The sequence below is a fragment of the Dreissena polymorpha genome, chromosome 2, assembly GCF_020536995.1.
Source record: "Dreissena polymorpha isolate Duluth1 chromosome 2, UMN_Dpol_1.0, whole genome shotgun sequence".
Classification (NCBI taxonomy): domain Eukaryota; kingdom Metazoa; phylum Mollusca; class Bivalvia; order Myida; family Dreissenidae; genus Dreissena; species Dreissena polymorpha.
In genome coordinates this window covers 137,914,722-137,927,199 of record NC_068356.1, presented here as the reverse complement: position 1 = coordinate 137,927,199, position 12,478 = coordinate 137,914,722, and the positions used below count along the sequence as shown (strand labels likewise).

The 12,478-nt window shown below is 33.4% G+C and overlaps 1 protein-coding gene and 1 long non-coding RNA gene across 2 annotated transcripts; both read left to right on the top strand.

Moving 5' to 3' along the window:
• The first annotated feature begins 992 nt into the window (after positions 1–992).
• LOC127870446 (ubiquitin-conjugating enzyme E2 R2-like) lies at positions 993–2,425 on the top strand. Its single transcript, XM_052413035.1, has 2 exons — positions 993–1,215; positions 1,554–2,425. Exons 1-2 carry the CDS (start codon positions 1,048–1,050, stop codon positions 2,379–2,381), a joined length of 996 nt encoding a protein of 331 aa, XP_052268995.1. The 5' UTR covers positions 993–1,047; the 3' UTR covers positions 2,382–2,425.
• A 6,206-nt stretch (positions 2,426–8,631) lies between these two features.
• LOC127869166 (uncharacterized) lies at positions 8,632–12,460 on the top strand. Its single transcript, XR_008044454.1, has 3 exons — positions 8,632–9,069; positions 9,598–9,757; positions 10,406–12,460. It is a non-coding gene; the product is annotated as an uncharacterized LOC127869166 (long non-coding RNA).
• The last annotated feature ends 18 nt before the right edge of the window (positions 12,461–12,478 follow it).

The following is a 12,478-nucleotide window of genomic DNA, read 5'->3' as shown; positions in this document are numbered from 1 at the left end:
CGAAAATCACAATGGAAAGGATTGCCGAGTCTTTTTTTAATTTCTGCCGACCCATATATTACAGAACGATAGCGCACTAGGCTTATCCTGTTGTTCTGTTGATCGTGTTTACTTAACATGTTTTTCTGTTGATCATGCTTATATACGTATCCATTTTTAAAGAAATCATAAACAATTGTCGCTACAACTCTGCATTATTTTGATAGGATTTATGACGTTTAACGTGTAAATCATGACGTCACGATCACTTACGCTTAGTATTTGTAAAATACTTTTATAACAGCTTTTGTTGCTTTTTGTGTCTATAACGTTCTACACATAGCTAGGTATCAAATTATTTTCATTGGTGAACAGATTCATTTCAATCGAAAATGAAGACTTAAAAGTTGATTCCGAGAAATATGTGGTAATGATTAGCCTATATAAATTCCTACTAATAAGATAAAAATAATATCAGTAACCTTTGAATCTGAAGGCCGTCTTATCAATAACAGTACGATTTTTAAAATCGCAGCTGAAGAGTGATATCACACTGGCGGTGTGATAAACACGCCTATAGACCTGACTTGAACATATATCAAGCACCATTGTATCAGGACAGCCTGATATCAGCGTGCACAAGTATGATACAGTTTGGTTCTATGGCATTTACATGAAGTCTGGATGAAATAACACGAGACACGTACGTGTAATATCTGATTTGCGGTTTATAATAATGGCGTACCACTTGGCTAATTTATGAAACAAGCCGCTTATAGAAATGCTGATGAAACTAGCGGGCAACTGCAAGCAAAACTATTTTTATCGACTTGGGATTTCGTAACGATGTATTTTTAGAAGTAAGTATTTTTAGAAATTTCGTTTTTGTAGGGTTTATTGATAAAGTAGTATACTAGCCATTATAAATATCCCAACATTTTAACCAGTCTGCGCCAAACCGGTGATTTATAACTAACTAAGGTGTTACACAACCATAACATTAGAATTGGATTAATGTACAGAACAGTTCGTCGTAAAACGCAGTAGGCTTCTTGACACACTGCGACAATGACATCGACAAAAGAAATTCATCGATTGATGAAAACATTGGATAAATTAACTGATGGTCAGGCGAAAATTAACGAAATAAATTGGGACGCTGGAGATACGTCTAAATTCATCTTGGTGGTCTGTCCTAATTCAGGCCTATACAAAGGAGGGATTTTTGAATTTGATGTAAGTTTTATACATCTTTATTGTTTATATAGATTCAAATCTTATTAACATATCTCTTTTAATATCTTTAAAAATAAAACGAATGTTAAGATAACTATTTTTATAGACTACAATTGAAAATGCATTTATTATCTTCATAAGTAAGTTGTACAATTATGGCAAAAAGTATTCTGTTTGTTTTATAGCTATATAATATTTATATAATGTGTTTTATTATACGAATACATATGTTTTGATTAATTGAAGCACCAAAGTCTTAATATCTACGTATTGTTAGGACAAATCAAGAACGAAATGCAGCCTTGAAAATAAATGCCTCATTGATTTGTAATTTCCAGATATCACTTGCGGACGATTATCCAAACAGTGCCCCAACAGTGTCATGCTTGACGGATATATATCATCCGAATATCGACACTTCGTATGGATCAAGACACGATAACGTATGTTTGAATGTTTTGGAAAATCGACCGTTTACAATAGGTTTGCAGGCGCTTGTTCTTGCGTTAATTTACCTGCTTAACAATCCAAATTTGGATGATCCACTGAACCCATATTTCGATGCTTTTGGGGACTACGACGAATTTGCTAGGAACGTTTCAAGATACATGACAGGCGACGATGTCGAGGGGGTCAAATTTGAGAAAAAATTCTATGTGGCCGCCGGTATAACTGTTTATGTAACTCCACCGATAAATGAGGAAAATAGTTATGAAGCAGTTGATAAGATTGAAAATGGAGTTGCTGACTGTATCGAATTAAATGAAGATGCTGTATTAGTAAACGACAATGGCATCATAATTATTTCAATAGGCGATGAAATGATGCTTGTAAACGAAATGTCACGTTGCGAAATGTGTGTACGGAATACAGTTAATGATGTTGATGACATTGCTTGTGCTGATGTTGAATTATACATTAGCAAACCTGAAGAAGTTGGATGTGTTGATACACTTGTTCCCGAAGACATAAGGAATAAAAAAGACGACCTAAGCCCACCGAATGAACCCGTCTATGGATTCATGACAGGACCGATTCCTCGCAATCGGGATAGAAATAATCGATTTACAAAATACTGCCGTAAATACATTGGCCTTGTAGTGTTTGCGACAGAGAGAATTATACAAACAGTTCAAAGGTTTCTGATATTAAGTGAACACTTATGATTGCTTGAATTAGTGCACTTATAAATATTAAAATTTATTTTGCATTAGTTTTTGGTTTAAAAAATTATCACCCGGTTAAAAGTATTAATATTTTCTTTGTAAAATAATTGTTTTCTTTGTTACAGTTATTGTAGAAATAAAATGTCGTCTCGATAAAGACTTTATTTTCTCGTCCGTATCGTTTGCAAATGCAGATTACCTTTCATGTTTCTAAAAATATATAAGTAATTTGCATTTTTAGAGGACTTGAGCACCGAGTGCTCCTGTTCAGCTTTTTTGAACGGATTTTGTTTACAGTCGTACGTCGTCAACATTTGCCTTGTAAACACTCTTGAGGCCAAAAATAGGTCCATTTTCGGTCGCCCCACCGTGTCTCCCGAAACGGCGCCGACCCTCAACTTTTAATTGGGATCGCAACAAAAAAATTCGTTCATTTTCGTTCATATAAGATGTAATAACAAGCAAACAAAGCATATATATACACGTATTTCCTATTATAAGCTGTAGTAGCCTTCCATTTTAGTACCCGAAAAAATCCCTACCTACCGACCCTGTTGTTTTTATCCAAGGAGACCAGAAACAGACCTATTTTGTTTTGCCTGAGGCAAAATATTTAGTACAATATTCATTAAACGTGTTAAGAACATTTGACGTATCTGGACCGACATCATATGCACTTCTTAGGGTAAAAACTAGGCCACTAAATCAAATTACAAAGAAACTTGATCACAATATTTGTCCGCACGCGTCTTGTCCGAGTTTGACACTGGGTCACGTGGGGTAAGAAACTATATCTCTAGGTAAATTCAAGAAAGAGCTTTCGAAAATTAAGATGCCACATTTATCACATAATATTCAGGAAACTTGGTCAGAACATTTTTTTTTCCTAATGATAGATCGGTCAGGTTGCAAACTGGGTCTAGTGGCGTCAAAATCTAGGTCACTATATCGCCTGAAAGAAAACGCTTTTAAACACTCTAAAGTCCACATCTATTACCCATATACTCTAATCACGTGTGGTAAGAAACTGTCACAAGGTCAAATGAACGAAGGAGCTTTTGGAAACTCTAGAGGCAAAACGTATTGCCCAATCTTCAGCAAACTTGGTTAGAATATTTGTCCAAATTATATTTCGACCGAGTTTGAAACTGGGTCTTATGGGGCAAAAGACTAGGTCACTATGTCAAATAAAAGTAAAACACTTCTAAAAAAACACATATAAACACCTGCATACTTTCTTACGCAACACTTTTCAAATTTGAATATTTCAATTATAAGTAAATATTTAGATATAAAATTGTCCATGGGATAATTTTACTACATTCTGTGCAAGCTCACACAAAAAAATTCATCCGTGACGATTGGACGTTTTAGCACAAGGTGTAGGTATGATTTCATATTTTGCACGTGGACAAAGTGAAACGTAGTGAAACGCGATATACATTTGTTTATCTAATTTTATTTCACCATTCTTTGGGGGTTCTAACACCTCAACCGCAAAAATGGCACGTTGAAGACCGGTCAGTAATGACGATTTGAACGTCTTCCAGGTGCTCAGAGATTAAAGCATACCTACCCCACTTGCTTAAGTGTCCGACCGTCACGAATCAATTATTTTATCGTGAGTGTTCACAGAATGTAGTTAAATGTACAATTTTAAACCAAACTCTTCAAGTTTGAAGTGTTGCGTTAGAAAACTCCCTAAGTGTATCGCCCACTCTGCATGAAACTGTATAAAACTATTACAACAGTAACCAACACTTCGCCGGAAATTATTTCCATTCCACAGCGAATTTAGAGTTACTTCGCCAAAATAATATTATAACTATTTAATTTTATGTACCGCCCTTTTACCTCGTAAAACGTACAAACGAACTTTTCCGTGAGGTAAACAAACTGCAAACGACGTCGACGTCATTCAAAACATCGAGGGCGTGCGCATTTGGAAGTTCCGACGATCGGCACGAGTAGAATTTCAATCGAAGGATCAGGAATTCGGATAATTAATGTTCCCGTCTGTTCCGCTGTGTAGCGCTTACGCGTTCGTGTTTTATACAAGACCCAGCTTAGACTGGCAAGATAAACAAAGTATTTGTGGGTGTGCGTCCAGCATCTGAGTAGTTTGTTTGTATGCTAATTATAAATGTAATGCATAAATATAATATTCATTCATTCATTCATTCATTCATTTGGTTTGCTCTGTAAATTCCAGTGATCAAAACGGGATACGAACCCGTGGCATCCCGATGCCTACGTCTTCGTTTACAACCGGCTACTGTATTCGACATGTTCTTAATGTTAAAGTTGTTTCATGATAAATTGAACACGGTAAGCCGTTATCAAAATCTCCAGATGTTATCAGTCGGCCAATGGTATCGAGGGTACTTTAAATGAACAGTGGTCTATTACAGAACAAAAGCTTAGAAATTTCCTGAAAAATACCCTCGGGCTAGGTGAGCAAGCATAGAATATAGCAAGTATAGAAATTGACAGAGCCCATCGTGTAAAATCCCGAAATAAAGAAGCTTGCATTATTATTGCTCGATTTACGAAATATAAAGACTGTGAATCACTCTTTAGCAAATCACTTCTGTTGTCGGTGAATTTTTATATCAGAGCTGCGGTCGAACCAGGCAAACTTTAGGAAAGCTCATTCACCTTGATAATCCTTTACAACGCGCTGCGTTTTGGGTTCTCTTTTTCTTTGCAGTTTTTGTCGGACTGTAGGAAACAGGTGTTTGCGTATTATTGGTATAAACCACAAAGTATCCGAGACGAAGTAGGGACCGTAAAAAATGAAAAATGGAGAAATAACCGATCGTCTTAATAGTAGTGTTTTATATTTACAAACAAATATGGAATCCGCATGGCAAGTTTACCAACGAGTGTCTTTTCTAAGTACATCTCATATTGATATTATATGTTAAAGGGGCCTTCTCACGTTTTGGTTAATTGACAAAATTAAAAAATGTTTCAGGATTCGCAATTTTTGTTGTAGCTATGATATTTGTGAGCAAACAGTAATACTGAACATTTAACATGCTATTAAATTTTAATTTAATGCATCTTTTGACGATTTAAAAACCTGAACATTATAAAGCGTTGTAACGCGAAACAATTAAATAATTTTGGGAGTTCTGTTTTTGTAGTTATATTTTGTGAAACTACGAGGATTGCTTATATAAAGAATAATAAACATCACTTATTTTATGAGCACAAATGGTCGCGTGGTCTATGCGATAGACTTTTATTCGAGGGGTCAGTGGGTGGAGCCCAGTTTAGGGTAACCTTTTTTCTTTCTTTAATTTTTTAATTGTTTTTTACTGGAGCGTTTAAGATCCAATGTTTACACTTATCAAAATAAAGCATGTAATGACAAACTTCAATACATGCCAAAATCTGTGAAAAGGTCCCTTTGAATGTTATTATGAGTGTTATTTTTAAGCACTCGTCGTGTTTCAGAAAATTGCGTTGGTGGATATTACAATATTACTTTTTTATACAGTTATTGTTACAATTTATGTTGTTTAAACACGAACACATAATATGTCATTATGAAGATAAACAAAATAATATAATATTATAATATACGAATATTTATCCGATTGCGAGTTATTTCGCTAATGCGGTGCCATTGTCGGCTCTGGTATTCGCACTCCTTATTGATATATTCAAAGAAGCAAAAGTCACCAGCAATCATTTACAAACAGTATGCATAACTAGATCCTCAGAGACTACTTGGCTAACAGTATATGCATTGTACATTAATGATATACAAAGACAATTTGAAACATAATCAGCGATATTAATCAAAAACATAATTAATAATAATATAACGACACAAACAGTATGCATAACTAGATCCTCAGTGACTACTGGACTCACATTATATTGTATATTAATGGCATAAATAGATAATTTGAAACATTAATTGCGAAACTGATAACAAAAAAATAATACAAACTTAATTAAGAAATTAGTACTAAATGAGTAAACAATGTGCAGTGAATAAGAGAACATTCAAACCAATGTTACATAAACCCTATTCACGTTTACGCAATAATAACTACACAACGTATGATATTTAAACAAGCACAATGGGTTTCATGACATTTGCGGTCAATGTTCTTTCTGCCCAGCAATCGCTGGTCATGAGCTATGCAGTCCGCTGTAAAGTAATGCATTGTTTCGCTGTCCAATTAACGGACAGGGTAGCTTCTGCGGAAAAAAATGCGCATCTTTGCAGGCTGGTTTCGGAATACACTGGCCGCATATAATATAATATACATTTAACATACAGTTACAGCACACCTAAAACATTCAAAACAATAATATTACCGATACATAAAGCAGTTACACTAACGAAATCGTACTGCGACACTAGCATAACATGTTGTCAAAAACAAAAATAATCATGAAATAAAAAATGCGCACATACTATCAACAGATAGTCAAAAAGACACAAATAGCCAGCAACATGTATAATCAACACCTTTATCTGAAAATGTAAATCTACACGACGCAGAGGTTAACATAGAGCATGGCACCATGGCGCTGCATTTAATTAGTTTCGATGATATATTTAAAAAAAATGAATTAATAATTAGTTAAAACAAATTAATTCCTCATGGTGAAATCCTTTTTTTTACACTTTAAAGACGGCGATTTACGTGTGGTTCATTTAATATCGACATACATATTTACATACCTGCTTCTTCGTTAACCGCATGGTCATTTTGTTAACAATTCGTACATATTGATTCGGCGGATTGAAAGGCCACGGTAGCGTTTGTATTTACATCATCAATTGAATTACTTTACCCAGCATTGCACACATAGAAATAATGTAACACTCTGGATGGGATAGAACATTAGAATCTGCCTTTAAGATAGTCCTCTTGTTAACAAATTGTTTTCTTGTTTAGCAAAGTTAAGTTAAAGCCTTAAAGAAAGAGAATCGAATTTATCGACAAATAATTCAAATAATCTTATTTTATGCTATTTTATGCTTTGCACCATTCCTTAATGAAATAATTTTAGATGTACACTTCCCACACTACTCAGCGTTTAAAATACATGTCCAAAACAAAGTGGTCTGGATAGGTAAACATTCGTTTAGTTCGGAAGGCAATACATTATGATGGCAATTAAATTGGAACCAACAAGCATTGACATGCTTGGGTTAACATTTCAAATGGATCTAAAAAAGTAAAAGGACTAAATAATAGCGACAAAATAATTAAAATAAGATCCATATTAAAAACCGGTCTTTAAGGATTTTAACACCGTTTGGACGAATTCAAATTATTCAAACTTTAGCATTACTAATTTGAAATAATCTTTTTGTTTCCTTGCCAAATCTACCACCTAATTAATGTAAATAGATCAACGAACTGTTTTTTAATTTTGTGTGGAATGGTAAACCGCGAATGAGCAAAACTATTTTAACTAAAGCACATATAGGTGGTGGTCAAAAGATACTTGTTTGTTTTTAATTGCCATTTCTCTACAGCGTTCATGAATCCATAGACTTGTAATCGAAAATGACAAATGAATGTATATCATTAATTCAATGATTAATTACAAAAATGTATAATTGTGGCAGCCACTATCGTTAAAACTTAATTAACAAGATAAAAAAATGAATATTGGAAAGATACCTTGAAAGCATTTATGGAACTTTGTTGAAAATATCCATTTTAAAATCAGCCTTTGCTTCAAAATCAATTTATTATTCCCCCAGCAAACATGCCCATATCGGCCCGATATCGGCTAAATGATGGAATATCGGCAGAGGTTTGCCGATGTTGGGCCGACATCGGACCGACATTTATGTTAAACAAAAAATATTTTGTTAAGAGATGAGAACTTTTTGCAATTTTCCATTTTAGTGAATCCATCTGGTTTAATAACGTTTGATTAGGTCGCATATTATTCAATTTATATTTATAGGACAATGTCGGCCCGATGTCGGCCCGTTGTTATAAAAATACTTATAACTCCACAGTTCAAAGTATGATATCGGCCCAACATAGGCCCGATATCATAATTAACACTCAAGAGAAACGGTTACTTTGATTATTTTCTTTTTAATTTCTTGTTGCGTTTAATTTAATTGTCTATGTCTCTTTTAAAACCCGTGAAAGATAGGTCGCATATTATACAATTTATATTTATAAGACAATGTCGGCCCGATGTCGCCCCGTTGTTATAAAAATACTTATAACTCAACAGTTCAAAGTATGATATCGGCCCAACATAGGCCCGATATCATAATTAACACTCAAGAGAATTGGTAACTTTGATTATTTTCTTTTTAATTTCTTGTTATTAAATTTAATTATTATGTCTCTTTTAAAAACCGTGTATGATACTTGATATAAAATCAATATTATCATGTCCAGGAAGAGTAACCGTTGTTAAAAGGAAATAATACACAGGTTGCTTCCCTTGGCTCTTGTGCAGTGAATCTGCCCAGGCTTTGGAAGTAAACAAAATAAAGTATGTCAACTAAATTTATATCACATAATGTTATAAAATACCTTTCATTTAATAAATATATTTGTCATATTACTTTTTATGTAAATATGCGTTTGAAATATTTGACTTTAAAATATATTCAGTCCTGTATGATCATACAAATAGGCGCGCGACAAAGCTGCATTGACTCAATTTCGAAATTATCAAGGTAGAACTATTCTGTCCTGGACTTTTTATTTATTTTTGTTCGCAAACAATTTTATTTGTTTATTCACAAGATCAGACCATTTTTAGAGTGCTGTTTTTCTGAAATTGCTATCTGTCATCAAATGTCACATGTTTTCGCGACTGTTCAATGTTTGTTTAATTTCATGAATGAATAGCTAGTCAGCTATAAGTTGTTTCATAAAATTCTTTCTAATAAATTTTGGTGAAACTGAGAACACTCCGTGTATTATATTAGCAATGTCAAAATCAAGGGATAAAACATACTGGCACTCATACAGACAGGTAAAAAAAAATGTTTCTTTAAAGAACATGATTCCTCAGCATTGTAAACATGATTTAAGTGTACACTTAAATCATGTTTACAATGCTGAGGAATCATGTTCCAGTACACCCAATGCAACAGGCCATTTGGCAGCTATTTCTTAGATAATTACTTATTGTTCATTTAGTATACAACATAAATTAATGAACTGAGAGCTGTGTACAGATGCTTTGTGTTTCTTTTTAGGTTAGCCATTTGTCTGTATTGGGTTGCCGAAACCGCGCTGATGTGTGCCGGCGCATTCTGAAGCATTGCATGTCAAATGAGGTGGCCAACCAGTACAGCTGGCATGGGAGGAAGAAAAAGGCAGTATTTGGAAAACTTCCATTGGCTGATGCTGTGCAAAGTAAGTTGTCATAGTATGTGTAAAAAGATAAGGTCACAGTTAGAACTAATACATAGTGCCAGTTACGCGGTCTCGGTAGTTTTCAGACTATACTTAAGGGGTCAATATAAAAAACCGGGTCGGTATACAACCCCGCGTTCTAGGCACCTTTAATTACTATGAGGGGGGTGTAGGGGAGGTAATGCAATCAAATGTCACAATAAGGTCTTATATCGAAAACCACAATCACGTCTGAAATTGAAATTTCATGTACCTCGCAATTAATGTCGCTATATATTTCCTTGTATGAGACGTAAAATAAATGACGTATTTATATATAATACTATATAAGGTACCCCTATACACCTTAATTCGTGTTAGTATCGGGTAAAAAAGGGTATGGAGATACATGTATTTAAAGTGGGAACCCCATGACCTATTTCTTAATCAGAGACCCCGTAACTGGCCATATGTGTGAATATATATATACATACAGAATTACATCCGGCTGTTTTCCTTTTTCAAAAGTAGTCTTCATATTGTAATTTAAAAAGGGTTAAGAAATAATATTGGTTTATAAACTGCCCAGTATCGTTAATTCTTGCAACCCTGTTTGAACATGTAATGGATATAGAATAATATGAGCCTACATGTCATTACCATTTTCAGAAGCTGTCATGCGGTCCTTGAAATGCACAGCTGCAGAAGTTGAACCTGAGTGCAGGGAATGGTTTAGAACAGCCTCTGACCGTGACAGTGGAAGAAAAAAGAGGACAGTCAAAAAAAAAAATTGATGAACCGTCCCAATGAATTTTAACTCGTGTGTGTTTTAACTTTTAATTTAGTCTCCTGCTGCAATTTGTTATGATGTAAAGGTCTCTTTGAACTTGAAATTAATGATTTTACACAACTTTTCTTTTAATATGCATAATGATGGAAAAAGTGTATATATTTTATTTATTTTTTTGCCTTTATTACCTAAATAGCTGTAACTCTGTGTGTTACTTAGGTAAACATAACTTTTCAATATTTTCTTGTTCTAATTGTTTTCATTTGTCATTTTTGAAGAAAACAAGTTTCATGTAGTTTGTATTAATATTGAAGACAATTTTCTCGTAGTATTTTTTATTCAAAACTTTCTAGAAATGCCCATAATTTATGTCTAAGTTCAGGGGACATTCAAGGTGTTTATTTCTGAAAATACTCAATTATAAAAACAAATTCCCTCAATTCATTTTGAATTTGATAAGTGACAGAACTCAATTATTTTTATTTTCAAGTGATCATTTCCTGGTGAAAACAACAAATAATTTTAATATATGTTAGTTTAAGGTATTTATAACCATATGTAAATAAGTCCCAGTAAACTACTCAATTATATATCATTCAACAATCTATTGCTCTGTCCTACTGCAATGTATTCATTAACAAATACTGGCTGCTTTATACTGCATAACATTATTAGTTCTCTTTAAAGGAATGGTCTGACTTAATGGCTTTTTTTCAGTATTTTGGGAATGTGACCCCATTCCATGAAATTAGGAAATGTTGTGTCAATATATTTATTTACCTGCAGTTCAGAAAAAGTACAACTGATTAACTACAAGTCTTATTCCACAATTCACAGCTAGTATTTACCATTTAGACTATTCAACAATGAGGAATTGCTTGACTTGATTTAGGGGGAAAAATGTGTTCTGCCATTGAGAACATGGCCCATTACCTTAAAGTGAGATTTCTAGTCACTTGTACATTAACATTTTGTGCCATTACTATGTTGTGTTTTTTTTGCTGGATAGCAATTTGCTGAATTTACTTGTTACAATTTTTTGTGTATTGTATCGTATGACTGCTATGTTGTATTTTGCTGACTAGTCTTGTTACTATTTTTTGTGTATCATATGACTACATTGTTGTATTTTGCTGACTAGTCTTACTTGTTACTATTTATTGTGTATGGTATGACTACTATGTTGTATTTTGCTGACTAGTCTTATTTGTTACTATGTTTTGTGTATCATATGACTACTATGTTGTACTTTGCTGACTAGTCTTACTTGTTACTATTTTTTGTGTATGGTATGACTACTTTGTTGTATTTTGCTGACTAGTCTTATTTGTTACTATTTTGTGTGTATCTTATGACTACTATGTTGTATTTTGCTGACTAGTCTTACTTGTTACTATTTTTTGTGTATCGTATGACTACTATGTTGTATTTTGCTAACTAGTCTTAATTGTTACTATTTTATGGGTATCGTACGCTATCCAGTTTAAAGAAAGGGTTATTTTATTAATTGCCAGGGTATATAGACCAGTTTTGATAATATGGGTGATATGAACCATTTATACATGCATGTTTGGTAATTTTCCATGTATACAATATGCGTGTTGGATACGTTGGTTTTCTTCATAATTCTCTATTTTATTTTCATTTGCTGAATATTCTATTACCAAAATACAAAACTCAAGTCATTTGGTCATTTAACATTTTGTTTCAATGTGTTACTTTTTCAGTTTCTGTACCTGTAGAATTATAGAGTCTGTTTAAATAATTTCTTTTACATTTGTTGTTTGTCAATGTATATATTAATTAATTTTACACCATTAGAATAAAAATGTTGGAATTAGTAATAAATCAGTTTAATTTTTAGTTTCAAGACAGTAGTATAATTAGCAAATACTGTGTTCCAGTTTGGTTGAAAAGAATGTAAAAATAAAATGTTGTCTGAAGAAAATGTT

Excerpts from the sequence above, each read along its gene's own strand:
- LOC127870446 (XM_052413035.1), top strand. The coding sequence starts at position 1,048 with ATGACATCGACAAAAGAAATTCATCGATTGATGAAAACATTGGATAAA. Across the intron at positions 1,216-1,553 it reads GAGGGATTTTTGAATTTGAT|ATATCACTTGCGGACGATTA; the intron begins GTAAGTTTTATA and ends TGTAATTTCCAG.